The sequence below is a fragment of the Sodiomyces alcalophilus genome, assembly GCF_042370955.1.
Source record: "Sodiomyces alcalophilus JCM 7366 unplaced genomic scaffold ACRALscaffold_6, whole genome shotgun sequence".
Lineage (NCBI taxonomy): Eukaryota > Fungi > Ascomycota > Sordariomycetes > Glomerellales > Plectosphaerellaceae > Sodiomyces > Sodiomyces alcalophilus.
This window is the reverse complement of record NW_027263537.1, coordinates 1,157,988-1,184,352: the sequence shown is the minus strand read 5'-3', so window position 1 is coordinate 1,184,352 and position 26,365 is coordinate 1,157,988. Positions and strand designations below refer to the sequence as shown.

At 58.9% G+C, this 26,365-nt stretch overlaps 10 protein-coding genes across 10 annotated transcripts; 5 read left to right on the top strand and 5 right to left on the bottom strand.

Annotated features, from left to right (window-relative positions):
- Positions 1 to 364: 364 nt before the first annotated feature.
- Positions 365 to 1,428, bottom strand: ACRALDRAFT_1056490 (uncharacterized protein; the record flags this gene model as incomplete). Its single annotated transcript, XM_071015883.1, has 2 exons — positions 365 to 1,297; positions 1,405 to 1,428. 2 exons carry the CDS (start codon positions 1,426 to 1,428, stop codon positions 365 to 367), a joined length of 957 nt encoding a protein of 318 aa, XP_070873299.1.
- A 547-nt stretch (positions 1,429 to 1,975) lies between these two features.
- Positions 1,976 to 2,531, top strand: ACRALDRAFT_209691 (uncharacterized protein; the record flags this gene model as incomplete). The annotated part of the gene is made up of 2 exons (XM_071022803.1): positions 1,976 to 2,052; positions 2,177 to 2,531. 2 exons carry the CDS (start codon positions 1,976 to 1,978, stop codon positions 2,529 to 2,531), a joined length of 432 nt encoding a protein of 143 aa, XP_070873298.1.
- Positions 2,532 to 2,566: 35 nt separating this feature from the next.
- Positions 2,567 to 4,526, bottom strand: ACRALDRAFT_2048712 (uncharacterized protein; the record flags this gene model as incomplete). The annotated part of the gene is made up of 5 exons (XM_071021553.1): positions 2,567 to 3,700; positions 3,763 to 4,198; positions 4,293 to 4,309; positions 4,366 to 4,466; positions 4,511 to 4,526. The coding sequence occupies 5 exons, from the start codon at positions 4,524 to 4,526 to the stop codon at positions 2,567 to 2,569; spliced, it is 1,704 nt and encodes a 567-aa protein (XP_070873297.1).
- Positions 4,527 to 5,176: 650 nt separating this feature from the next.
- Positions 5,177 to 8,662, top strand: ACRALDRAFT_2108179 (uncharacterized protein; the record flags this gene model as incomplete). The annotated part of the gene is made up of 4 exons (XM_071023367.1): positions 5,177 to 7,055; positions 7,155 to 7,691; positions 7,761 to 8,419; positions 8,492 to 8,662. Coding segments are annotated over 4 exons (3,246 nt in total), but the record flags the coding sequence as incomplete, so codon positions are not given.
- Positions 8,663 to 9,787: 1,125 nt separating this feature from the next.
- ACRALDRAFT_2028727 (uncharacterized protein) lies at positions 9,788 to 14,285 on the top strand (the record flags this gene model as incomplete). Its single annotated transcript, XM_071020549.1, has 3 exons — positions 9,788 to 9,981; positions 10,548 to 13,585; positions 13,642 to 14,285. 3 exons carry the CDS (start codon positions 9,788 to 9,790, stop codon positions 14,283 to 14,285), a joined length of 3,876 nt encoding a protein of 1,291 aa, XP_070873295.1.
- Positions 14,286 to 14,650: 365 nt separating this feature from the next.
- ACRALDRAFT_2043299 (uncharacterized protein) lies at positions 14,651 to 16,848 on the bottom strand (the record flags this gene model as incomplete). The annotated part of the gene is made up of 3 exons (XM_071021340.1): positions 14,651 to 15,130; positions 15,198 to 16,374; positions 16,448 to 16,848. 3 exons carry the CDS (start codon positions 16,846 to 16,848, stop codon positions 14,651 to 14,653), a joined length of 2,058 nt encoding a protein of 685 aa, XP_070873294.1.
- A 451-nt stretch (positions 16,849 to 17,299) lies between these two features.
- Positions 17,300 to 18,706, bottom strand: ACRALDRAFT_2043298 (uncharacterized protein; the record flags this gene model as incomplete). The annotated part of the gene is made up of 1 exon (XM_071021339.1): positions 17,300 to 18,706. The coding sequence occupies one exon, from the start codon at positions 18,704 to 18,706 to the stop codon at positions 17,300 to 17,302; it is 1,407 nt and encodes a 468-aa protein (XP_070873293.1).
- A 580-nt stretch (positions 18,707 to 19,286) lies between these two features.
- ACRALDRAFT_1063165 (uncharacterized protein) lies at positions 19,287 to 21,600 on the top strand. Its single transcript, XM_071016745.1, has 3 exons — positions 19,287 to 19,409; positions 19,499 to 19,958; positions 20,044 to 21,600. The coding sequence occupies exons 2-3, from the start codon at positions 19,659 to 19,661 to the stop codon at positions 21,394 to 21,396; spliced, it is 1,653 nt and encodes a 550-aa protein (XP_070873292.1). The 5' UTR covers positions 19,287 to 19,409; positions 19,499 to 19,658; the 3' UTR covers positions 21,397 to 21,600.
- A 604-nt stretch (positions 21,601 to 22,204) lies between these two features.
- Positions 22,205 to 23,250, top strand: ACRALDRAFT_1070105 (uncharacterized protein; the record flags this gene model as incomplete). Its single annotated transcript, XM_071017736.1, has 2 exons — positions 22,205 to 22,763; positions 22,847 to 23,250. 2 exons carry the CDS (start codon positions 22,205 to 22,207, stop codon positions 23,248 to 23,250), a joined length of 963 nt encoding a protein of 320 aa, XP_070873291.1.
- Positions 23,251 to 23,532: 282 nt separating this feature from the next.
- On the bottom strand, positions 23,533 to 26,323 carry ACRALDRAFT_2021095 (uncharacterized protein; the record flags this gene model as incomplete). Its single annotated transcript, XM_071020046.1, has 9 exons — positions 23,533 to 25,247; positions 25,276 to 25,353; positions 25,389 to 25,521; positions 25,558 to 25,599; positions 25,642 to 25,798; positions 25,842 to 25,919; positions 25,982 to 26,030; positions 26,123 to 26,251; positions 26,278 to 26,323. The coding sequence occupies 9 exons, from the start codon at positions 26,321 to 26,323 to the stop codon at positions 23,533 to 23,535; spliced, it is 2,427 nt and encodes an 808-aa protein (XP_070873290.1).
- Positions 26,324 to 26,365: the final 42 nt, after the last annotated feature.

Here is a 26,365-nt window from a genome sequence, read left to right as displayed (position 1 = left end):
CAGACATGTTTCGTGTATAGTGGGTTTGTTGGTCGCCTATTTACCTGCTGGACAATATGATTGTCATACAGCCGTCTCTGTCTCGAGGACCTGACACGGATAGATAGAACGCCTTGACGGCAGTCATCACCCTGCTGTAATATCATCGTTCTCATTGAGGCTCGAGATCCCGAAACGACTTGGCCGTTGTCCTTTGACACGGCTTCAGAGGTGGACTAGGGAACCTCACGGTGTCATGTCCGGTGATGAGAGCTAAATGTGCGTTTCTCTGTGTGTTAGGGGAGGAATGGAAACATAATATGGGCGTCGACGAACGCGCCTCGCTGGTTCACGAATCCCATGCCTAGAGAATCAAAGAAAGTAATCATCTCTTCAAAGCTGCAAACCTCCTCTCCAGGTCCGCGAGGTCGGGGACTCTACCCCCGGGACCATCCCCATTAGGTGATTTCCGAGTCTCCACCGCCTTCTGGGCGGGCTTTAAATCCAAAGAATTGAGCTTGACACTCGGATGCACATTATCGGTCGTCATCTTGGGCGGGTTGACAGTCAAGGGACTGCTCGGCGTCCCGATTGTCCGCGGCGGTGTGGCTCTGCTAAGCTCTTCGTGCTCCTTTTCCGCCTTTTCCGCCCTGGGATCCGCAGGGATCGGTTGCTCCGGCACCTTCTGGCCACCACCACCACCACCACCACCACCACCACCACCGCTGCTACTGCTGCTGTCGCCCCCCTTCTCCACATCGTGGTCCTCGTCACCGCCGTCGACAAACTCGGGCGCATCCCCCAACTGCCTGCGCTTCGGCCAGTCGACGTTGTACGCCCGCGCAATCTCCTCGAGGTACCCAACGACAAGCTCCTCCCTGGGCGGCGTGACGCTCAGCTTCTTGATGACGTTCTCCGCGACCTTCCCGTCCGAGTTTTCCATGGCGACCAGCACAAACTCCTTGCCGTATTTTTCCGCCAGCAGCATCCGCACGACCTGCAGTTCTTTGATCTCCGTCTTGGGCGCCGCGTAGATGATGGACTTGATGGCCTCCTCCAGGCCCGGGTCGCACGTCGAGCCCTCGAGGAGCCCCGACCGCGCGATGAGCAGTTCGCAGTAGAGCTCGAGGATCTCGTGGAGCTCGGACGTAATGTCGGACCGGATGATGTTCTCGACGCGGATGCGCGCGCTTTCCACCTTGCCGACTTCGAGGAGCTGCGCCATGGCGCGCCGTTGCGTCTTGCTCATGGCCTCGTCGCGCTGTTGTACCATGCGCAATCGCGCAATGGCCAGCTTGAGCTGGACTTTGAGCTTGGTCTGGATGGGGAGTGCAGAGGTGCTTTATGTTAGTTCTTGTCTGATCTGACCCCGTAGCTGTTGGCGTGGTAGGGGACCAGGGATTCTATGCTGGGAAAGGCTCTCACATTTAAATTAGGAGTCGGGGCCATCGTGGACTGTATTTTGTATGTATCTGGTTAAATATGAAATGGACAATACATCCAAGAGGGAAGAGTGTTGGTGAGGACGGTATTGATGCTGCTGCCTTGCGACCAAAGGTGAGGTTATCATGGTGACAGTGTCTTATCTAATCTAAACGTGGGGTCAAAGGAGAGAGACGCACGGGCCATCATGACGCAAAGAAGGTACTTTGGTATATGTACCTACTCCCCGCCCCGCTAAACTTCTGTCGCTATCATTTCTCGTCCTCGTCTCACCCTCCGCGATAGGCCTTTCTTGAGACTGTTGCACCACATAGCAAAGCCGAATTATTGGTAGGCCATGCATAGACACGACCTACTTTCGCACCCTTCGCCAATAAGAGAACCGGCTTGGGCTAGGTCGCATTTATTATGCAGACCATATAATGGGACTGACTGCGTGTCGTACCGCTTTCAAATTGGGCGCGCCTGCCACCAGCGCTGTCGTTTAGCGCTGTGTATCCCACCAACGCTGGCTGCGACATGAACAGTCCCTACATGTACATATTCGACGTGGATGCTTTCCATGAATCCTTCCCCTCTCGCGAAGCCAAAGAGACGCCCTCATTGTCGTCTGTACATCATATCCAGATAGTGGACAGGTTTGAAGGAGCGCCAGCCTAGCTTTTCATATAGTGCCTAACCCCGCCCCGAGGCACGATAATTCAAGGTAGATCTTCCTATTGCGCCGACTAAGCTCGCATCGCTAATCGGGCAGTCCGGAGTCTTTGGCCGTCATGTCCACCAATGAGGAGCGCTTGCAGGAAATCAAGGCAGCGATCAGATTCGAGGAACAGTCGATGGAGGTCAGCGAGAAGGAGCTTACGGAGACCCTCAAGCTGGTCGAGAATATGACGGACGCTGAGGTGCAGCAGATCACCCGGAGCGCCTCTAACTCGAGGCAAAAGCGGGGAAAGAACGACAGCCCCGAGCCTGAGAACAAGGACATGATTGACTTGTACATGGAAACCATTGAGAAACACCGAGGAGATATTCGGGGAAACAAGCTGCGGATCGCGAAGTTGAAAGAGATTGCCGAGAAGTTAGAGGGCGGGGTCGAGGACGGACGGTGAGGATCGAGTGTTATGTCTGGGATTCAATGCATGGTTCAGTCCAAGCCGTTCGTAGGCCTCTCCAATTCACGCTTCAACTTCTCCACCCGCCTAGCCAGCTCCTGACGCTTTTCCGCCACGGTGTCAGGCTTCGTGTTAATTCCCATGCCCTGGAGGTGCCGCGTGAACCTTTCCGATCTCTCGACCTGCCGCCGGGCCTCCACTGCAAGGTCTCGGTTCTCGTGTCGCTCAAAGAAGCCGGGAACGACGTCTACCTCCGGCCCCTCGAATAACTCCGGATATAGGGCCCGGAAGAAAACGGCGACTAGTCGAGAGTGGTGCTGCAGCATTATGGCGACGGGAAGCAACCTCTTGCGGAATAGTACCTCGGGGTCCCATTCTTTGCAGAGTAGACGGTGGGCCTCTGACGTTTCGCTCTTGGCCAGGAGGACCTTGTGGAACTGGGCGAGCTCTGTGCGGTATTCCTTCCCCGTCACGTATGACGGTCCCAACCCCGCGATCCAAGAGGGCGGCGTGAAGAACTGGCGTGGGACGGAACCGGCCCACTCCCAGTCAATGATGGCTTGTATTTGCAGGTTATCATCCACGATGATATTGTCCCCCCGCAAGTCCAGGTGACATAAGACGAACGGGTCATCGTCCTGGGCATCGGTCCGAACGAAATCGGCCAGCAGGACCCGACGTAGGTGCGTGAGGGCGAACACCTCGCGCTGGGCGTCTTCGAGCGACTGTTCGGCATTCGGAAGACGGTATACCTCTTCTATGAGACTTAGTTGGTGGAGGATGAAGTCATTCGTAGAGGTGAATGGCGCTGGGGGGGCCGCAGCCTTGGACCCGTGGAGTTGCATCTCGTTGACGTGCATGGAGCACAAGGGGCCGACCATGGGGTCAGAGCCGTCGGTCGCGCCAGGGATTAGAGACCCCGCGAAAGGCAGCTCCAGCTGGCGCAGCTGGGCGAATACGTCGACAAGCTGCGAATACAGATAGTCGCGCTGTTCCCGGGGGGCCTTCACTAGTGCCCGCGTGTCGAGCGACCGGCCCGGAACGTGCTCGAGAATCATATATGCCTGGAGCCCGGATTGGCCCTGCGTAAGGGGTTCGCGGCCCCACGCGTAGATCTGAGGTACGCGGATCGTAGTCCTGCTCCGGATGTACCTAGATGACCGCCCCTCGCGAGTTAGCCGTTGGAGGTGGTTATTGTCGTTATATTCCCTTACTCAATCGTAGCCACCTCACGCTGGATCTTGTCAAAGGCATCGTGAACCACAGGCTCGACTGGAACCCGTACCACCCATCGCGTGGCCTCCCCGAGAAACTCAACAAAGAAGCAAGCGTTAAAGCTACCACTCTTGGAGAAAAAGACCCAACAGTCCTTCCCATCGTTATGGCGAGACGCAAGGCTGGCTATCGCGTCCTCGTCAAGGGACTCGATGAACCTCTTGCTCCTCGCCTCTTGTTGCTCAAAGGTGAGCGGGAACCGCTCCGGCTCGGCGGTCGAGCCGGAGACGAGCCGCCACAGCGCGGTGCCGAAAAGCCATCGGAGGGCGTTGCAGGCAGTGAAAATCCCCCTAAAAACGGCTGTAATCCGCGACGTACGGAGAATGTAACCGACGATATCGTGCATTGGCGTGAAGCGAGCTGGCAGCGAGGTGAGGTGTAGGAAATGGCTAGGGGCACGACAGGGCCCAAGGTGTGGGGCCTACTGGAGCTTACTAAGTAGACTGCCTGCGGCCTTGCTATTACGCCTGGCTCCCGCTGCACAGGGGGACAAGACTACACTACCCCACACACGACTTGCTGAGATAAGCTTAGGAATAATCTAGTTCAAGCCCACCATCATTCTCCAGTGGAGAGCCCCCGAAGTCGATATATCCTTAACGTTCTGGGAGAGGGATTCGGGTTCCTGGCAGATAGCAGTGCTCGTGGCAGCCTCCCCTGCCTTTTTGCGGCGGCCCTATCCCCCTATTTCGATGACGGACTTCCTGGCGTTGGCATGTGTTCAAGAGACTCGATTCAAACTCCTCAATTCACCGATTGGCCAGGTAGCGTACGCGCTCCACTGTATACTCGTGTTTCTCTCCTAGCACGGCCTTTATCTTCCCCACTATCTCGTCGTCGTAGATTATAATAGCTTGCGCACTGTGAAAGGGTACAAGACGTCGTAATATACAAGAGGAGGTCAAGAAGGCAAATACAAGGTTGGAGAAGTGTAAGATGTTAGAGAGAAAGCGATAAAACGCTATATATATTAAGCAAAATTTCAAGAACTTTCTCTCGGGAAAATAAAGGGGGTTGACCTTCCTCCTTTAAATCTCTTTTGATGCTCTCGACGCCCGTTTCCTGGTCTCTGGACTTGTACCCAGTTCGAGGTGGACAATACAGTGTACTTTGGGTACCAGAATCTAGGCTGACGTGGGGGTTTGAAATTTGCACCCCTCTGCACCCAAAAATGGAAGTCCAGGCAGTGGCACACGGATTCTGTCTGTAAGATGGGATTTTTATTTTTATTTATTTTCGTTTCAATCCTCTTCCCTTCCCACAACGCAGAGTCTTTGTGGCTCGCTTCTCTCTATGCCTCGTCGCAGGATTCATGACGCCCTACATCCGACTAGAGAAGCGGTCGCTTGCCGCTGGTGGGAATCCCAATGGCCAGCATTCACACCACTCCTGATCGCCGTCCCTCGGTGAGGACCCGGCGTCGCCCGCAATGGTCGCAAAAGGTCCGCTCGTGGTGGTCGGGCATCTGGGCCAATCTGCACACGGACAATCTCTGGCGGCGCATCCTCAAATTCTCCATTGCCACCACCGTCGCGCTCATCATCGTCGTCCTTCCCGATTCTACCAGGCTGTTCGGCAGAACCGCCTTCTTCGCACCCCTCACCACCGTATTCGCACACCCGGGCCAGCGCATGGGCCTGATGGTGGAAAGCCTGCTCATGATCATCGCCGGCTGCGTCCTGGGGACCGCATGGGCGCTCTTGGGCGTCTGGCTTTCGGGCCTCGTCTTCGCCTCCTCCAACGAGTCGGGCGCCTATGCCATCCGTGCCTTCTTCCTACTTTGCGCCGTCTTCCAGCACGGTTTCCTCCGTTCGTCTAGCCCCAGGCTGATTGGCTACGTCCTGTTCCATCTCATGACCGCGACCACCATCCTCCTGGGTGCAGAGCGAGTTGTAACCACGTCCATCATCACAGGTGTTGCCTATCCCGTCTTAATCGGCACCGCCGCCACGCTCCTTGCTAACCTTTTGGTCTTCCCGGAGCTCTCCTACGCTTACCTTGCCCACATAGCCATCAACACCATAAACGAGACCACCCTAACCATCTCGCGCTCCACGAGCTGGTTCCTCGGCCCAGGCTACGACCCCTGTCTTGGGCCTTCCGAGAGCCTGGAGGAAGACTCGCTCGCGCAGGACACTCTGTATCCGAACGTGTCTAGGAACAAGGTCGGGGAGATGGCGAGAAACGGAGAGTACCGCTGGTACAGTAAACCCGTCGCGTTCCGCAACCCATTTCAAGCGCCGCCATCGAACCCGCCCGTGGTTATCGTCCCGGAAGAGGTTACCGACTTGGCCACCCTGACGGACAGTAAATCCATCTTGCGCTCCAAACTACGGCGGTGCAAGTCTGGCCAGTCCGAGATCAACCTGGAGATCTCCTTCGGGCCGCTTCCTCCCATGAGCATGAAGCCCGTCACGGGCAAGTTCATGTCTGGTCTGGTGCACAATGCGATTACGCTGATTGGGTCGTGCGAGAACAAGTTTATCATGCTCCGGAGAAGTGGCGACGCTCGACGTGATGAGGCTAGAAAAGCCAGGGGCAATAACAACAGAAGCAGCTTTGGCACCAGCAGCAGCAGTAGCATCGACAGCACTGAGGATGACGACTCGGAAATGTCTGTTCGTGCCGCCGCCATCTCGGACGTGGACCCTCTCCTAGAAGTGGAAGCGGGCGACATTGAAATGTTCGAGGCCATGATCAGCCGGATCAGGGCACCAGCCACAGAGCTCACGGAAACCCTCAGAAAATCAGCCATGGTCGTGACGACTTCCCTGGCATACTCCTACGGCCTCCCCAAATTGCACGTCGGCATGTCGACCCCCAAATCGATCACGCTCGAGGAGATGGATATCCACATCGACGCCTTCGCCGATGCCCTCGCGCGATTCGACCGCGTTTCCATGGCCGAGTTGGAACGCGCCACCGAGTTTGAGGACGGCGAGATGAACCTCATGCCGCGCACGGAAACGTTCCTGGTGTCGTCGTTCCTACTGGGCCTGCGGCAGGCGGCGGTTCGCCTGCTCCAGATGCTTCACTACACCCGCGACTTGGTGGAACAGCGTCAGAGGGCGCGGTTCTGGACCAAGATCCACATTCCCCAGTTATCCCGCTGGAGACAGTGGCTCTCCACGGGCGGTGGCGAGTACGATGCCATGGTCCTACCGCAGTCCATGCGAAAGGGGGTGCGATCCGGCCGAGGTTCTACAAAGGAGAAGAAGGAAAGGAAGGAATCGGAGCGGGGGGGTGGTGCAGCTCCTCCAGGAGGGCGTAGAAAGGCGTCCGTGTCGAATCCGAATGATGAGGAGAAGCTGGCGGGGGTCGCCCGAGACGATGTGCACGGGCAAGACGGGCCAGACGGGCCAGACGGGCAAGACGGGCGAGACGGGCGAGAACGGCCAGTCTCGTCCCGCAAGAAGCGAGCGAAAAGAAAGCGACAGGCCGCACCACGACGTGGGCTAGGAGATGCCGTGAGACACGCGAGAACGGTGGCGGCCGACATGTACGAGTCGCTGCAGTACTCGGACGATGCACTGTACGCAATGAAGCTGGTGGTCGCCTTCTTCCTCGTCTCCTGGCCGGGCCTGGTTCCCTCCTGGCACAACTGGTACATCGAGGTCCGGGGGGTCTGGGCGCCGTTGCAGCTCATCTTGATCTTCGAGGTGGCCATTGGCACGTCACTTTTCGTGTTTCTCCTGCGCCTGGTCGGCATCACTTTTGGCTGCGTCGTCGGTCTCCTGGCATGGGAGATTGGCAGAGGGTACAAGGTCCCTCTCGTGATCATCATGGTACTCGGTATAGTTCCTTCGATCTACGTCCAGATTGGGACCAAGTATGTCAAGGCGGGCATGGTATCGATTAATTCCCTCTCGTCGGTCGTGATAAGTACGTATATTCTTGTTCTTCTTCATCTTCCCTCGTACTACGGTGGTTACTAATTATTATACGCAACAGCAATGGTCTACGTCAACGGCCAATCCGTCGAGATTTTCTGGAGACGGCTCGTTACTTTTATCATTGGGTGTCTCGCAGGCTTGCTGGTCGGTCTCATACTCTATCCCGCACGAGCGCGGCATCGACTGGTCGAATCACTCTCGGCGTCCATCGCGCACATCACCATGATGCAAACGGCGGTCGCGGTTGGGGTGGACGATCCGAGCGCCCCGGACATACGAAACCAGAAGCTCCTGCGGCGGTTCGAGCGGGCGCGCAACAAAGCGCAGGCGGCTCTGTCGGCAGCGGAGACGTTTCTTCCCTTTTGCCTCACGGAGCCTCGACTCAAGGGGAGCTTCAGCCACCTCCACCCGATCTACCGCGAGATGATCTACGTGCTCCACCAGATTGTCAACCGCATGGACAGCATGGTGCAGCTGCGGCGGGTGTACGGCAGCTCGGTGCTCGAGGAGCTCAACCCGCACGTGCACGCGTACCGGCGGTCGCTGGCGGCCAGCGTGAGCATGGCGCTCTTCTCGGTCAACCAGGCGCTGGTGACGCGGATGCCGCTGCCGCAGTTCATCCCGTCGGCGCGGCTGGCCATGTGGCGGCTGGTGCAGCGGGTGCGGGAGGTGCTGCAGCAAAAGGCGGCGGAGCACAGCAGGGAGGACGACACGACGGTCGGGGAGGGCCTGGCGCGGTACATTGAGCGGGTGCGGTCGGCGGCGGGCAAGGCGGGGGCGCTGGACGAGCGGACGGCGCGGCTCGTGACGCATTACAAGTTTCTGAGCTGGAACGCCAACGCGTCGGGCCAGATGGAGATTGTCGAGTTTCTGGAGGAGCTTGTGGAGCTGGCCAAGTTGTTGGTCGGGGTCAATGCGTTCCGGAGCGGCATGTTGGAGAGGCCGACGTTTCGTGATTACGCATCGCTGGCTAGTGAAGGAGGAACGCGGGGGCAGAAGAAAAGGCAGATGACGGGAGCATTGGGCGAAGACCGGTATGAGGAGGTTCGAGTGGAGGATATGGCGGTGGTGGATGATAATGATGTACACGACGACCACGACGACCACGACGACGACCTGGCGAGAGCCGAGCAGGGTGCTTCCATTCCGATGCAGGAGATGGATACGGGGAGGTCGACGGGACGGTCGACGGGACGGCAACCATCGATGGGGAGTCTGGCTCGGATCGGGAGCAGGATCCGGAGGGCATCAACAAGGGGTACGAGAGCTGACGACTCGGAGTATGCGGTCGAGGGAGTGGACGAGGCAAGTCATCCCGAAGTGCCCATTAGTCTCCAGCGCGTCTCGTCGAGGAGGAGGGCGTCGGTGGGAGTCCGGAGGCGAGCGCAGACGTGGCAGCACGGGGACGAAGATGGCCGGGCTGTGGTTAGTGGTCTCAAGGGGAAGGGGATTGACGAGGAAGACGAAGAAGCCGAGCGTTAGTGGAATTGTAGTTGCGATTGAGGTTTGGAGTTGTGCCATGATGTCGTGGCACCTATTCCCCGGGGCCTGACGTAGTGTACGTTGTAAGCGGATGGCCGCATCAAGCCCGAGGATGGGAATCGTGTCTTGGCAATTAGGTATTCCGATAGCCGTTAGCCGTTACGCGGATTCCACTTGTGAGTCTCGGCGTGCATCATAGTATGATGACATGATATCTTGCCACGATGGGAAGAGTGAGGTGAAGAGCTGGCATGTGTTATTTATGCCTGGTTACTCTGTTCCCCTTTATCGGTCCGTCCTCTACAATGTAGTTGGTCGTCCGAGTTGAGGCCCGTTTATGATTATCATTCCCTATGATTTTCGCTTCCCTCGAATCGGAACAGCACATTGATACGACCTTACCACCCACACGGCTAGCTATTTTAGGGAAAGCGACACGGCATGGAACACAATAGCGGCGGAAGAAGGCAGTCCGGACGAACCAGGCAAAGGCGCAGTGGCAGTGCTGGTACCTTGGATAGACTGCTCATGTCCCCCAAGGCCATCATACGGCATCGACGACAGCGGAAGCAGCAAAGGGAAACAAAAGCGGACGAAATCGACATGGACGGCGAGTCGTCTGACTCGAATGACGGCGACTTTTTGTCCAATGGGCGAGGGTTGGCCATGGAGTATTACCGACAAAAGGACGAGTTGGAAGGCGATGACGGAAGCGGAGGAGGAGGAAGAGGTGGGAGAGATGGAAGCGGAACGATGACGATGACGACGACGACGACGACGACGACGACGATGGACGAGTAAGTGGGCCATTCCCCGTTTCCTAATTGGTCGAGGGAGATCCGTGTCCGTTATTAGTCAGACCCGTTTTGCCTATTAGCCGTTTTGCCACGAGGTCACTGGTTTTCCTGTCCCCAAGTCACTTTTTGTATCCCCTTTTTCCCCACTCTACCTGCACCGCACCGTTTCAACCCCCCAGCCATTGGCCGGGAGCTCAGATCTGGGGGTGGTCTTTGGGTTAGTTCACCCCCAAGCTTCTTCGCCGACTTTTGTTTCGGTTTGGTCACAAGACTTTGACACCCCGGGACCCACTTGCTTGCAGAATTCCAGCTCGCGGAACCCCTATCCGTAGAGCTGACAAGCAGCACACAGCCACAAAGCTTGGACGCTGGTACATGTGTACCAGCAAAGTTCCCTTTCCAGACAAAACCCCCTACCCCACTTCAGCCTGGGCTAGGCTTCCCCCTTGTTCCTTCCCTTCGTCAACATCTCCGGTACGAAAGTACATACAACGTACGAAGTACGCACATACGTTACTCGAATTCGAAAAACTAACTTGTCCTTCCTTTCTTCCTCTTTTCAGTAGGTCTCACAACGCATCCTCTTCACCTCTATCGGCATCCCAACCAGCAACCCGATCAACAACCCCATCCGACCGCTCCATCCCCCCCGTCCAACGCCGTCCCACCGCCTTCTCCCCCCGTGCGTCCCAGATCGGTTACCTCACCACTTCGTCCCCCCTCGTCCAAGCAACGCACCTCCCGGAGCCCCAGGGCCAGGAGGAAAACCAAGTGCCCGAGCTGGCGTCCTCATCGTCGACCATTTCCGCCAGCCGTCCCGAGTCGGTTGGGTCCGACTCGCGGTCCAGCAGCTTTTCTACAAAGAGCCAGTCGATCCTGTTGGCCCCTAAGCGAGACGACGCCCGCCGCTCCCCGTCTCCCGTGGGCAAGATCAAGAGCGCCTTCAAGTCTCGCAAGAGTCTGGTGGGGAACAACGGGAGAAGTCCCGGTGCGAGCCCCGAACGGAGGGCCACTTCTACCGCTGTCGGTGTCGGTGGTAGTGCCGGTGCCGCCGACATAGGCAGTGGAAGTGGCGGCAATCGTGACGTCGACCTGGGCCGGGAAAGAGATGATCACCTCGATAGTCTAACGCCTTCGACTGCTCTTTCCGCCACAGCGTCGTCAGTCAGCCGTACCACTACTTCCTCCTCCTCTTCCTCTACTGCCCTTTCCCGTCCGTCTGAATCTCGAAACTCGCAAACCCCTGGTGACACCTTTCGTGACAATACCACGCCGACTCCGAAACAGCCCTCCCCCGAAGCTTCCACTTCTACTCTGACATCCTCGTTCCCTCGACTCTCTGAACCGGGATGGCCTGCCATTGCTCCCCATCGTCGTTCCTTCACACAGCCGCCCGTCACCACTACCGCCACTACCGCTCGACCCGACAAACAACCAGCACCTGATATTGTCAACACACCGGCCTCACCGACTGATCCCTCGCACGATTCCATCGCCTTCCCTCCCGCCGTCAAGCACGAACAACACGGTCCAGATGCGTCCAGTACACCTTCCCCGTGGGGCAATCTGGTAGCCCACAGGAGAACGAGATCGAACTCGGCGAACCCAGGTCCTAGCAAACTCTCCAACACCACGTTTGCTCCGTTGACCCCGACTGTCGAGTCTCCCCCGGTCAACGGTAACGGTAACGGCCAAAATAATAACAACAATACGCCGACGTCTGGTTTCTTCTCGTCCATGATTTCGGCTGCCCAAACGGCCGCCAACCAGATTACCAATACTATACAGAACACAAACCTCGGCCCGGCTTCGCCCAGGAACAAGGGTGGCAGCGGCACGGGAACCCGTGGCTCCCTGGCACAGTCGGGGGGAGAAGGAGGTCAACCTGTCGATTCCTCGGCAGGGTCAAACGACGCTGCCGCCATGGACAAAGTGCCCGCCGTGAAGACGCTGGGCGACGGGGAGCTGACCCTTCACCAGCTTGGCATCGCCGAGCCTTCCTCCCCTGCTCTGGGCCCGTCCCCTGCCACCTCCAAATTTCCCGACATCTCCGAAACCCGGGCGCGCTCGGAATCCGCCCCGGCCGAGTCGACATTGGTCGTCGATCACGCATCTGATGATGCCCAGCCGCAGCCACAGCATCAGCATCAGCAGCATCAGCATCAGCCAAACGGGTCCGCCACGCATCTGCTACAAGACTCTCCCGTCATCGACCGCAGCCCTGTCCCTGCTTCTTCATTATCCGACGAAAAGACCAGTGTCAGCCGCACCGGTAGTGTCCGGAGCTCCGTCATACGTCACCGGCCCCGTGGGAGCTCTACCGCTACGCGCGGTACGACCGCCACCACCACCACCATCGGTCCTGCTAGTACTGCCACCGCGACCGGCGCCTCGGCCGCTCCGCCGGGAAGCCCGTCCGCCCAGCAGAGACTGAGCGGCTTTGCCGTCTCGAGCAAGAAGCGCAACCGTGATTTCCATGCCCTGTTCAAGAGCGTGCCCGATGATGACTACCTCATTGAGGACTACAGCTGTGCCCTACAGCGCGAGATTCTGGCCCACGGCCGCCTCTACGTCTCGGAAGGCCATCTGTGCTTTAATAGCAACATTCTCGGTTGGTCGACGACCCTCGTTATGAGCTTTGACGAGATCGTCTCCGTCGAAAAGAGGTCCACGGCCTTGGTCTTCAAAAATGGCCTCATGATCACCACCCTGCACGCCAAGCACATTTTCGCCAGCTTCGCCAGCCGAGATTCGACCTACGACCTGATCGTCAACATCTGGAAGCTCGGCCACCCGTCGCTGAGGAGCACTCTCAACGGGGTACAGCTCGAAGGCACCGGTGGGGACAAGACGGAGAAGATCGATCCCGCAGAGGTCCACGGGGCTGTCGAGCCGGAGGACCGGAGTGCTTCCGTCTCGGAGCTGGACGACAGCGAGGATGGTTCGGATATGTACGACGAAGACGATGATGGGGACCTGGGCGATACGGCACACGCGAGCGACGCCACGGGGACTTCGGACTCGGACAGAGGAGGAGCGCGCAACGTCTCGGGCGCCGTCGTTACGAATGGTGCTTCGGCGGACGCCGGGGGCGAACCTGGAATTCCCGCCGCCGGCGATGACTTTCCCGGTCCAGCCACCCACGCCCCCACCGACTGCGGCGATGGTGCCTCCCACTTCGAGAAGGTGGTGGGGGATGACGTCGTCCCGGCCCCGCTGGGTAAGGTGCACGACCTGATATTCGGCGCCGGGTCGACGAGCTTCATGCTCAAGTGGCTCAAGAACGAGGCGAAATGCTGGGACATAGTCATGGAGGATAAGAAGGGACTCAGCCTGGAGAACAAGAGCCGGTCGTACAACTACATGAAGCCGCTCCCCGGCGGCATCGGGCCCAGCAAGACCAAGTGCATCGTCACCGAGACGGTCGACAGCCTGGATTTCGAAAAGGCCGTCCACATATCCGTGGTGACGCAGACGCCGGACGTCCCGAGCGGTAACGCCTTTACCGTGAAGACCAAGTACTGTCTCTCGTGGGCCGAGAACAATTCGACTCGCGTCCACGTCAGCTGCGCCGTGGACTGGACGGCTAAGAGTTGGCTTAAGGGTATTTTCCCCTTTCTGGTTCCTAATACTCTTTTCCACAGCTAACACATTGCACAGGCGCAATTGAGAAAGGCGCAAACGATGGACAGGTGACGTACTGCACCGACTTGGTCACGAGCCTCAAGGCCGCCGTGTCTTCGAAATCTCGTTCCGGCGCAGAGAACAACCGTGGCGCTCCCGGAAAGAAGAAGAAGGGACGCAAGGGCCGCAACCTCCAGGTGTCGACCGACACGGTTACCGAAAAGGGCGCCGCCAAGCAGAAGCACGACTGGGGCCTCTTCGAACCCGTGCGGCCGCTGCTTGGCCCGCTCATCGACCTGACCAGGCCCATCATGACGGGCAACATGATGTACGGGCTGCTCGTGGGGCTCCTGGTGGCGGCGTGGTTCGGCTTTGGGTTCCCCGATGCCCGGCGGTCGCGGGACGTGGGCTACTATGCGGCGCCCGACCGGATTGCCGCCTACGAGGAGATTTGGCGGCGGGAGGAAAGCGAGCTGTGGGATTGGCTCCAAGAGCGAGTTCACTTGGAGCGGATAAGAGAGGGACGAGGAGGTGGTGCCTCGACGGCTGAAGCCCGTATGATGAGGGAGAGGCTAAGCAACGAGCGATTGGATAACCGCGAGATTGAGACGGCGATCCGCACTACAGAGGAGAGGCTCCAGGCGCTGAAGGAGGTGGTGGGGAAGAATAAGGGGGTGTGAGGTGAGAAAGAGATGCCGAGATACCCCGGTCGCCATCAGCACATTCCTTTTTTTCTTTTTTTTTTTTCGTTTTTTCCCTCTCCTTTTCCCTATGGTCTTCCTGGAAAAGGGGGATGATTCTACCCACTTATACATAGCAGTCACGGCTACATTCCCCTTTTGTCTTTCCTTTTTCACAGTGGCTTTCAGTCACCACGAGGCATGCGAAGAGAGCAGGCGGAGAGTCCGAAAAGCATCATGTAACATTAGTTTCTTTGCCAGCGGTTAGAGCATGTTTGAATACACGATATACAATATGCCGGGAACGACTGGCCTACATCGATGTTGAACTACTCTACGAATCTACAAACTCGGACGTCCGCCCGTCAACCAAACCCGCCCTTGCCCTGCACGCGCTTCACAGCGCCAACGACCCCCTTGGCCCAGCTGAACCAGCCCGGCTCGACGCCCAGCGCACCCTCGACCTCGCCCCCGCCTTGGGGATCCCGCCACACGCCGTCGGAACCGTCGACGGCGCCGTAGGCGGCCGTGTTCTGGACGCGGCGCAGGGCGTCGAACCAGGCGCGGCAGAGCGGCGGGGAGTCGACCATGACGTTGGCTTCCTGGGAGTGGCACCAGCTCTGGGTGTCCTGGTTGCCCGAGCCGAGGATGGCGACGCGCTCGTCGGCGATGAGGAGCTTGACGTGGCAGGCGCGCTTGCCGGACCATTGGACCAGGGGTTTGGCGTGGTCTTTGGCGACGTACCAGCTGTAGTGCAGCTTCGGGCGGGCGGAGGGGGGGAGGGAGGTGTGGAGTTTGTGGGAGACGAGTTCGTTGTGGCCGCCTTGCATGGGGAGGAGTTCGCCCTTTTCTTGTTAGATGAACGGAGAACAAAGAGGGAGAAGAGGCAAAAAAGGAGGGGGGGGGGCTTACGGTGTCGTTGTAGCCTAGGCAGACGTAGCACCAGACGTCGACGCCTCTTTCGCAGGCTTGGACTATGGCGGGGAGGAGAGGCTCGGCGTTGAGGGTCGGGGTCTGGATGAAGACGGAATGTTGGGCGTTGCGGAGGGCGGAGAGCCAGGCTGCGTTTTGGGGGTTGACGAGGTCGCGGTTGTTGGGGGGGCCGTAGGGCGGTCGGTTGACGAGGGCCATGGGGACGGGGTCGTGCGGTGGGTGAGGGAGGTAGGGGGTCATTTGTTCGGCTGGAGGGAATGCCGGGGGTCGGTGGGTGGAGGGGACGACGTAGGTTGGGTTCGTCGTGTGGTTCAGGTGGCGGGTTATGGGTGCGAAGGGGTCTTCGCCTGGACGGGCGGTCACGGATGCTTGTACGCGGAGAACTTCGGAGGCTTGGTCGTCGTCGTAGTGAGGATGGTCGTGGTCGTGCTGGGGGAGGTGGATGTCTAGTTCAGGGGTTGAGGGAATGGGGTTGGTGATGTCGTTGGTCCCTTTGTCGATGGGAGCAAAAGGACAAGTCCAGGTCATCTTGTCTGGATCAACGACAACAGGCGTGCCTCTCAGTCTTCCCGCCTCGTCAATCAAGCGCCGATGGCTCTCTGTCCAACTCGGAAACCCATCCTGGGCGCCTGTGGCCGGTGAATCGATCAAGGGCAAGCCGGAACCAAGCGCCTTGCTCCATGTAATCAAGGCCATGTCGTAGATGGAGTCGACAACCGGCCCCTCGAGCTGCACGGCCATCTCGAGGTTGGCGTTATCCTGGACGTTGTTACTCTGCAGCAGGGCCATCCTCCGATCGACGACCATAAACTTGGCATGGAAGGTGCCCAGTACGAAACGGTGGTAGTTCATGACCTGCAGGTCGAGGTGGGGAATCTCGGCGCGGCGCGGGAGGCCGACGGTCCGGTGGGCAAAGTCGCGCTCGGCGACGAGGCCGTGCGGGTCGAGGAGCTGGGCGGGCGAGCCGCGGTCGTACATGAGCTTGACGACGACTTTGCGGTTGTCGTTTCGGGCGGCGACGCGGCGGGAGAGTTCGCGGAGGGCGTTGCTGAGGAAGGTCGAGGCGACGCTGTTTTGCCAGTAGTTTGTGAAGAGGAGGATTTCCTTTTCGGCGCGGACGATGAGGTTGGACATGTGCCGGGCTATGTCGGGGATGCTGCATAGTAATGAGTATGAGTTTGCGTCTGGAGGTCTGGAGAGCAGCTGGGAGAAGCAGGGTCGCGGCTCACGTAGAGAGGATGGTCAGGGGTACTGTTCCGCTGGTGGCCATGAGAGAAGGGCTGACGACGGCCTGGTCGAGTCTGTGGTCTATGGTTCTCAGGGAGTCGCCGTATATCTTGAGGAACAAGTCGCTGGGCTGCGTCTTTCCCCATTTCCCGAGGGCGGCGAACGTGTCTATCGATGAGAGTCTCCTGGACGGTGCCACGCCGCCGTTGGCTGCATCTTTGGCCTCTTCACGGCCGTCTTGACGCCGCCGTCCCTTGCCGTACAACTTCTCCCAAGCCTCGGCCGGGGTGAGCGAAGGGTCCTCGGCTAACAGTTGGGAAACATTCTCGCGGACGGAACAATAGTGGTACAGTTCATCGCTGATATCCTCATCGGCACTGTTGGTCTGGCGGCTGGGGTTCATGGCTATCTATCTTGGTCTGTTCGTGGAAGAAGGGCAGAGGTAATTGCAGCGGACGGAAGCCTTGAATCCCAACACGAGACGACTACATAAGTGTAGATATAAGTAAGGGTCCGAGGTCGGTGGCATTGGACAAGAAGGGCACCGCTGGGTTGCCATATTCGTATCTCCTTACTAAGTCGTGGTCTGACGCGTCGATCACAAAACGAACCCGGCTGGAACCGCCTCGAGTTTATATCGTAACGATGACGGTGGCAGTCGGATCGGATGGTTATCAGCGTGTCAACCGCAGCCTACGTTACGTGTGGTGGGCTTAGTACGGCAACACGAGTCGTGGGCATAAAAAGACGTTCTGCATTATCGTATAACCATTGCCCGTATCAAAACAACAAATATCCCGGCTATGCTGGAAAAGACAACAGGGCAACGAGACCCCAATCTACTGCAACTCGTGTCACGCTTGCGGTTCGGACGTGACGCTCAGCTTGGAAGCCGAACCTCGTGATCCGGGCCGTCTAGTCTCCGCCATCTCCGTCCCTGCCTCCACGGCGCTACTTTCTCGCGACAGCGGCGACGGTTTTTCGGGGGTCACGGACCGCGATTCGGCGCGCGGCCGCTTCGGTTTGACAGTGGAGGAGGGCGAGGAGGAGCTAATGGACAGCTTACTACCCCGTCTCGGTTTCTTCTCCCTTTCCGACGACGACCCGGAACTGGTCTTGCGGTGGAGACCGGCGGCGGCTAGGTCGTCGGTTTCGGTGGTCGGGGTGATGCTCCGCGATCGCGACGAGCTGGTGGAGCTGCGGCGGCGGTGGCGTTTTTCCAGGGCGGCGGCCCGGGGATGCAGCTTGTCCGGATCGTGGTCGCGGTCGCGGTCGCGGTTCCGGCTCTGGGTGACGGCAGCGGAGGATCGCGGCGACGGGGTGGTCGGCACGTCGGGGACACGGCGCCAGGGCAGCCACCAGAAGATGCCCCAGCGTTCTTTGGCCAGGCGGCGGTCCCGTGCCTTGAGCTTCTTCCGGAGGAGGGCGCGTCGCTCGTTTTCCCGTTCCCAGTATTCGGCGCGGTACAGCTCCCAGTTTTCGCGGAACGCCGGGGTAAACGGCTTGGCCAGCAAGAGCAGCTTGACGTAGTCACCGCCAGACGCCAGGTCCTCCTCGTAGCCTCCGGTTCCTGTTCCCCTCCCTCGTCCTCCTTTTTCTTCGTCTTCGGTGGTAACAATGGGTATGGAAGGGTGGACGGCCGGTGCGAGACCCAGCTCTTTCTCGACTTCGCGCAGGATGGACGGGTCGACGTAGCGGTAGGACGAACTAGCCGTATGGGAAAAGACGCCGTAGGTCAAGAAGAAGCCGATGGTGGAGGCGAGCTCGGCCCACCAGGAGCGGCGGATGAGGACGAGCTTGCAGTTGAAGACGCGCAGGCCGCGGTTGGAGACGGCGAACCAGCGGCGGGGCCAGCGGATGCCGCGGTCCCAGATGCCGGTGACCCAGACGAGGATGGCGGTCATGATGCCGCCCATGAAGCAGAGCTTCTCAAAGGTCTCGACGCCCCAGTAGACGGAGCCGCCGACGCCGCTGCCGTCCTCGCGCGGGGCCAGGAACAGGCCGTAGCCGAAGCCGGCGATCCAGAGGGTCAGCACGGCGAGGAAGAAGGTGTGGTGGCGGCGGCGGGCGCGGAGCTCGAGGAACTGGGCGCGGAGGGAGGCTTCGAGGACGAGGAGGTTCAGGTAGACCATGGGCGGGGAGCTGGGGGCGTTGATCAGGGGGTCGGTCAGGGCGGACACGCCGCTGGTGGCCGTGACGGGCTTGACATGGTTTCCGGGGGCGGGAGCTCCCTTGACCAGGGAGTCCAAGTTGTCGGCCATGAACTGCTGGGGAGAGAACAAGGACGACAGAGAAGACACCCGATGGCGCTACCTATAGAACAGCAATGATGGCATGTAGTTGGATAGAGAACCGCAGAGATTGATGGATGCAAGGTGAATGGATTTTGCGTGCAATGAATCTGTTGACTCGATTGTTGGGCGATGTTGATGAGGTTGAAGAGGTTGGTGGTGATGTCTGGAATGTGACGTGATGTGGTTCGGGATTTGGAGTTTAGTTTTCGGCTTCGGCTGCCAAGACTGTCACTTGTTTCCACCTGGCAACAGCTTCCAATTGATAGAGTATGGAATAACTAAGTTCCGAAACGGATTATGTAAGTACTTCTTCCCACTACGCCACCATCGCCTCAATACGCCACAGAACTTTGGCTCGTGATGATCCGCGTTCGGAGTAAACTGTCCACGTGGACTACAGCGGAATATTAGACGCATCAGGCAACAGACTACTTCTACTCCTCTACTCCTCTTAAACCTCCTTCCTCACATTCAATCAAAGCCAATGACACCTCTATTCAATAACACCCTATTCATTGACGATTACTGGTCCTAGGGTCGGCCATCTTATCAACGGACACGGGCCCCGACAGATCCCCGCCTCCCTCCCTCCAACTTGCGGCGACGCCACCCGCTAACTCCGAACTCCATCCCACCTCTCCGCCAACTCCCGGTCTTCGTAGGTGGTAGGGTAGGTCTCTCTCATCTTAAACGTACTAGATTTCTATCTTTGATTTACCCCAACCAACCCGGGCACCCCTGCTGACAGCCCCGCACCAGATTGTGCATCCTTGTCCTCGCCCTCGCCCTCGCCCTCGCGCCGGTCCAATGCCGCGTCTCGCTGTAGCCTTGATCCTTCCGCTCGCTTAGAACTCCGTCTCTCCGTCCCTTTGTACTTAAGCCCGCTCGAGAATCCCACCTTTTTGCCACCCCTCCCGGCATGCTCCCACTCCAACCTCCATCCGTTTCCGCCGTGATTAACGGATCGCGACTCTGTCTCGCTGCGGCTTCCAGTCTGGTGACCAGCAGCACCACTACCACTACCAACACTTGTCCTTCTTCTCCCGCCTCCATACGCCCTGTTTCGTCCCCCGAAGACGCTGCCACTCAGCGAAGATCCTACCAGACCGCGACCACCGGCCATAAGACGAGGGACATGCCTGCCGACGAGAAGGCTAGGCCGCAGCGGCCGAATATCGCCTGGTTCCCCCTCGGTTACAAAGATGCTGCCTACCAGTGGGTATGTCTTGTGTCTTGTCTCTTTGTCCCACGTCTTCTCGCCTGGCTCTGTCTCCGTGCATCATGGTGGCTGACATGCGCCACAGTGGACAAGCATATCTCCTACGCTCGCCGAACGAAACGTCCTCTCCCACATCCCCTACCTCAAAGAGGCGGCGCGAGAAGGGGCTCTCGATGCCGACGGCCCATTCGACCCCTTCGGCCCGCGAGTATGGCGCTCGCAGATGGTCCCTCTCTCGGGCAAGGACCGCACGCTGAACGAGTACTCGGTCGAGCGGGTGGGCGAGGAGGTCGACGACAACCTGGTGATCCTGCACGGGTACGGCGCCGGGCTCGGCTTCTTCTACAAAAACTTTGAGCCGCTGTCGCGCGCCCCGGGATGGAAGCTCTACGCCCTCGACATGCTCGGCATGGGCAACTCGACGCGCCCGCCGTTCCGGGTCCAGGCCAAGGACAAGGACGGCAAGATCGCCGAGGCCGAGGCCTGGTTCATCGACGCCCTGGAGGAGTGGAGGAAGATTCGCAACATTGACCGGTTCACCCTCGTCGGCCACTCGCTCGGCGGTTACCTGTCTGTGGCCTACGCCCTCAAGTACCCCGGCCGCCTGAAGAAGCTGGTCCTCGTCTCCCCCGCGGGCATCCCCGAGGACCCCTTCGCCGTCAACGAGGACATGCCCGAGCCGGGCATGTCGACCCTCGAGAACGAGTTTACCCAGGACCAGGAGAGCGTGGTCCACGAGCAGAACGGGCGAGTGAAGAGCGACATGCAGGAGGCGGTTCGGGCGGCCAGGGCGTCGACGACGACGACGACGACGACGACCAACGGCAAAGACAACAAAAACAAGGCAAAAAGGCCGCTGCCCGGCTGGCTCGTCTGGCTCTGGGACGCCAACGTGTCGCCCTTTAGCATCGTGCGCTTCTCGGGCCCGCTCGGCCCGCGCTTCGTCTCCGGCTGGACGTCGCGCCGCTTCAACCACCTCCCGACCACCGAGGCCCAGTCGCTCCACGACTACGCCTTCTCCATCTTCCGCCAAAAGGGCAGCGGCGAGTACGCGCTCGCCTACATCCTGGCCCCGGGGGCCTTTGCGCGCAAGCCCATGGTCCACCGCATCGCCGGCGTGGGGCGGCAGCTGGTGCGGGGCGAGAACGGCGACGCGGTCCGGGAGACGGGCGTCCCCGTGGTCATGATGTACGGCGAGAACGACTGGATGGACGTCGCCGGCGGGTTCGCGGCCGAGGAGAGGCTCAAGGAGGCGCGGCGCAAGGCGCTGCGAGAGGGCTCCGACGAGGAGAAGAGGCGGGAGAACGGCTCGGCCAAGGTGGTCATCATCCCCAAGGCGGGCCACCACCTCTACCTGGACAATCCTGATGACTTTAACGAGGCGATACGAAAGGAGATGGAACACACGCGGGAGCAGGGGATCAGGGGGATTGTGTAGGGGGTTATTTGTGGGTGGTGGGTGGTGGGTTATGGGGAGCAAAGGCGGCGTTTAGGGGTAATTAGCGACGAGACGGAACGGCGTTTGGGAGACCTGTTGGTATTTTTTGTCTTTTAAAGGCACGAGATTTGACGGCTTGCCTGGAGAGGTCAGCTATTCTACAAGTAGAGGATAGAAGCCTACCATAGTGGAATTAGAAGTTTGGTATCAAGACGAACACTTTGTAGTGTCTGAAAGAAAAAAAAAAGAAAAAAAAAAAAGAGAGAGAAAGAATAGTAGAACGAGGTGATCCCAGAGGTCGAACTCTCTACTTTTGCATTTAGTACGACTGTCGAATTAATTAGGCGCAATTCTGATTCAAGAAGCATCGTGGCTGTCTTGTCGATCGCGATGCAAAGCCGTGGATGGCCTTGATTAGGTAATGAGCTTACTTGCACAGCCACTATCAACTCCTCGTACTACGAGTCATGCACATCAAGACAGCCAATCCGGTTGCTCCACAATACCACTCCCGTGGCTGTGCAGATTCAGGTACAGCTCGGTGGGCCCGACGTTACGATACTGACGTCATTGGTCTGAGCGTTACCCCTGGGACCTGGAGACCGTTGGATGGTGCTAAAAATAAAAGGAATACGAGGGCTTTGTTTCTAGCAACTTCCCCATCTCGCCCTATTTCTTCATCCTCTTATATCCAAGGCCTCCTCTAGTCTTTATATACTCCCACACAAATACCCTCGCAAGGAAACGCAACAGAGGCCCTCTGGCATACATTCATCACCCAAAGAAGACAAGCACAACCACCACCACCATGGCATCCCTCCTCCGCGCCGCCCTCCCCCTCGCCGCTCTGGCCCACGCATCCTCCGACGTGGTCTTCAACCCAGACTCGAACCCTCCCCACGACATCTCCCCCGCCATCTTCCGGGAAGCCGCCGCTCTTCCCAACGCCACCAACGCTGTTCCTTTCTCCCTTGGCAACAGCTCCGACGACACCGGCGCAAACCAATGGGGTCTCCGGATCCTCGTCACCGGCAACGTCCCCGTTCGTGATGATGATGATGATCGCGATGACGATGATGACGACGATGACGATGATAATGACGACCACGATGTCACCCAACTCACAATTCTCTCTCTCATTCCCCCCCAAGGCGCCAACAACTCGACGACCTGCCTCTCCGTCTTTGGCGGCCTCAACTCAGACGCCACCCGCGACGCCCAGGATGACAGGGGCTCGTGCGACGTCTTCAGCTCGGAGTGCAGGGACGACCTCGAGAGCGCAGCCGCCGACCGGAACGGCTGCGGCAGGATAGATGTGCCCGATAGCTGCAAGGAGTGGTTCTCTAGCAGTAGGCAGTGGAATGACGGTAAGCCGAGCCTCCGAGCCTCTACTTATTACATTTTATTTCCTTCCTCTTGTACCAATGCAATGGCTAACAGTCGTCTATAGAAGTAACACCCGACCCAAACGTCAGCAGCCGTGTCTTCGCCCGCGCCACCGACCCCGAAGATGCCGATTCCGATGACGCCAAGGATGCCTATGCCCGCGCCGTCACCCACGTCTGGCCCGTCATCGTCTCCGACGGCGACTCGGCCGCCCTCCGCTGCCTGCGCGCTGCCAATATCCAGCAGGGCAGCGACGAGCCTGACAAGGTGCCCGACCGTGATCCCTCTGCTGATGGGGACAGCGACGATGATGATGACGACGATGATGATGATCGCAACGACCGTGACAATGACAATGGTTCGAGAGGTGGAGACGACGACGACGATGACAGCGCCGCTGGTGTCGTGCGTGCCGGCGTCTTTGGTGCTGTCGCTGCTGCTGCTCTCGCGGCCGCTGCTGTCGTCTAAATACCTCCACCTCTATTTGCGACACTTTGGGAGGGTGGTCTGCATAATTCTGCCACCACAATACTTGCATTGCATATAAAGTGCGCATCATGAGAGGGCTTTATATCCATTATGAATCTTGTAATAACCCGCCCAGTGTTCGAGCTTGTCTGTATAATCACATACCGAGATGGCCTCCTAATCCTTATGCATAGCAATATATAAAATACAATATTCCCGACCTAAGCTTCCTCTCCTCTCTCTTTCGTAAAGTCCAAATAACTTATTGCATGCATGTATAAGTCAAGGCAACTCCTGGGGCGGCGGCCCTGGAGCAGCTCGTACCAGGCTATCGCCATGCAACTCGGTCGCCGGGGTCGACGACCCCTTACCCCCAAGTCTATCCGCCCAATTGGGCTCTCCGCTACCACCGGGAGCCCCTGTCTTTCTCCTCTTTCTTCTCCTCCAAAAGAACAAGGCAGCCCCCCCTACGCCAACCACCAGCGCCCCAACAGCAGCGCCGGTCGCAATCGCAGCCAAAGCCCCCGTTGAAAGGTCACTGCCGCTCCCTCCCTCCAGAGTCTCCTCCTCATGGCCACCCGAAGGACTCGGCAAATGCACTGGAGATTCGGATTCCCGTCCGGGCATGGGCATGGTCTCCCCAGATTCTCTCGGCCCCTCGACATCTTCCTCGGTCAAGACAGTCCACGCGCCCTCCCACGAGGTCTCCCAGTCATTGTCCCCCGGCTCGACCGTCTCGTCTTCGTCCCCGATGGGTTCCGACCGCGGGGAAGACTGCACGTTGGGCCCCGGTGCCTGCGCGAGGAACCACCTCTCCCGGTTCCAGTTGGCGCCCAGGAACGCGTCCTGCAGGAAAGCCCGGCCGAGGACGTGCCGGCCCTGTCCGCCGGTGAAGCAGGGGAAGTAAGGGGTCGGGACGTCGGCGAGCGGCGGGGCGAGGGTCAGGTTCAGGTGGGCAAAGGGGATGCGGATGGTGACGACGTCGGCGTTGGAGGCGGCGAAGAGGGAGAAGGTCAGCACCGAGGCGGACGAGACGATGAGCGGGTAGCGGGGCGAGTCTTGGTCCCAGAGGTAGAGGCCCAGAGCGTCGTGGTAGCGCACGGGGAGGTGGGCGGCGATGGCGTCGCAGGTGGCCTTGGGGAGGGTCAGGTAGGGCGAGCACCCGTCGATGCGGACGGGGAGGCCGCTGGTGGCGGCGGCGAAGTGATCGGTATCCCGGACCAGGAGGCCGGTTTGTTCCGAGGCAAAGTCGTCAAAGGGCGACGCCCCGCGGATGACCTGGATGCTGATGTCGCGGAGCGTAATGCTGTCGTGGAAGGAACCGTCCCCGACGAGCACGTGGCCGACGACGCGGTTGGGGTCGTAGCCGCCGAACAGAAGGGAGCCGGTGACCTCGGGCCTCCCGGCCGAGCCGATGTGCATGCCGAACGAGTTGGAGGGGATGTCGCCCCGGTCCCACAGGGCGCCGGGCACCAGGCTGGCGTTGACGGGATAGGTGTTGTCGCCGGTGAAGGACTGATTGACGGCGCTGGGCCCGCCGAGGCCCAGACAGCCGGCCGAGAGGGGGAACCATTGGCCGCCCGGGTAGGCGGCCATGAGACCGTCGACGAGGACGAGGCTGGCGTTGGAGACGGCCGCCCTGTCGTTCACGGTCATGGTGTCGAGCCACATGCGCTGGGCGGTGCTGATGTCGTTGACGGGCTGGACGTCCATGCCGAGCATGAAATGGTTGGGATTAGGGGTCCAGAAGATGCCGCCGGAGGAACCTCTGCCTTGGTCGGGGTTGTACGTTCCGGCCGTGGCAGCATGGCAGCTGAGGGAGGCGTTGCGATGGCAATACTCATCAGACAAGACGTACGACTGAAAAGTGCGGCCGGGGAAGAGGTTGACGGGCTGGTCGCGACCCAGAGTGACCTCGACGGCCGGCCAAGGTCCGTCGGCGCCAAAGCCCCGAGAGGACCACGGCACGCGGACGGGAGAATTCGAGTTGCCATGGACTTGAAGGCAGTGGAATAGGAGGAATACCGGCAACCCGAGCAAGCGAGACGGACTCTGCGGTAATAAGCCCATGGTGATCGCTCAGAGGGGGTGCATTGCAGGCGTCTGGCAGTGTATGAATCGCGCCAAACTGGGATCACAAGAGGAAACATCATACAAGAAGGCGGACGAGAAGAGACGCAGACGGTGGGAAGGGAAAGGGTCTGCGCTGGGCAGGCTGGCAGCAGGGGGTGGCGGCCTGCTTACAAGACACCTGACTGTTGTCAGGGGAAACTGACATCAGGAGGCAACAGAGGAAACAGAGGCAACGGCGGACGTGGCATGCCGGACAAGGTCGTACCAGTCCTTTGGCTAGGAGCACAAAGCGCGACAAGCGAGGCAGCAGACACAAACTCGACGCTCGGCGAATGAATCTGATGATGCAAGGCCCGACGCCGGGCGATTGGGCAAGAAAGGGTGCCAAGGGACTGTTGGTCTGTTGGTCAGTGGCGGTCTACGGTTGCCAGAGCATAGCTTGCTAATCAAGGCAACGTGGAATGGACCCGACAGTCTGGTTACCTGGCACATTGAACGAACGAACGACCAGTCAGGACTGTGAAAAACGACTGTCTAAGGACTGGACGAGAAAGCCAAGGACCAGGGTCTCGTAACCGCCAGGGATCAGGTTGGTCCTTTGACAGCGCAGGGGCCGAGTAGAGAAAGAACAAGAAAAAGAAACGTCGACTTTTTGCACTGAGTCGAGGAATAGGGGCTGGCCTGTTCTGGTAGTGTCATGGTAGCGTCTGGGACAGTTCACAGGGAGACGGCGCTATACGAGATAGGTAGTAGGCGCCTCGTCTTGTCTTTCGCTCGTTCTTTGGCGGCTAATCATGACGATTGACGAATACGAACTGGTCAGAAGAAGAGGGTTGGGAGAGGGAGAGGAATAAGAAGAAAGAAATAGAAAAAGGGATAGGGGAAGTGACAAGTTGAGTGTTGGCCTCCAGAGGAGTTATATCTTCCCCTTAACAGCTGCCTCTAAACCTCTACTATAGAGTCCCTTTCTCCGTTCGTTCCCATCCCCGTTGACCGCCATGCCTTGACTCTTATACGAAGCAGAACCAGAGCCAGGCCATTG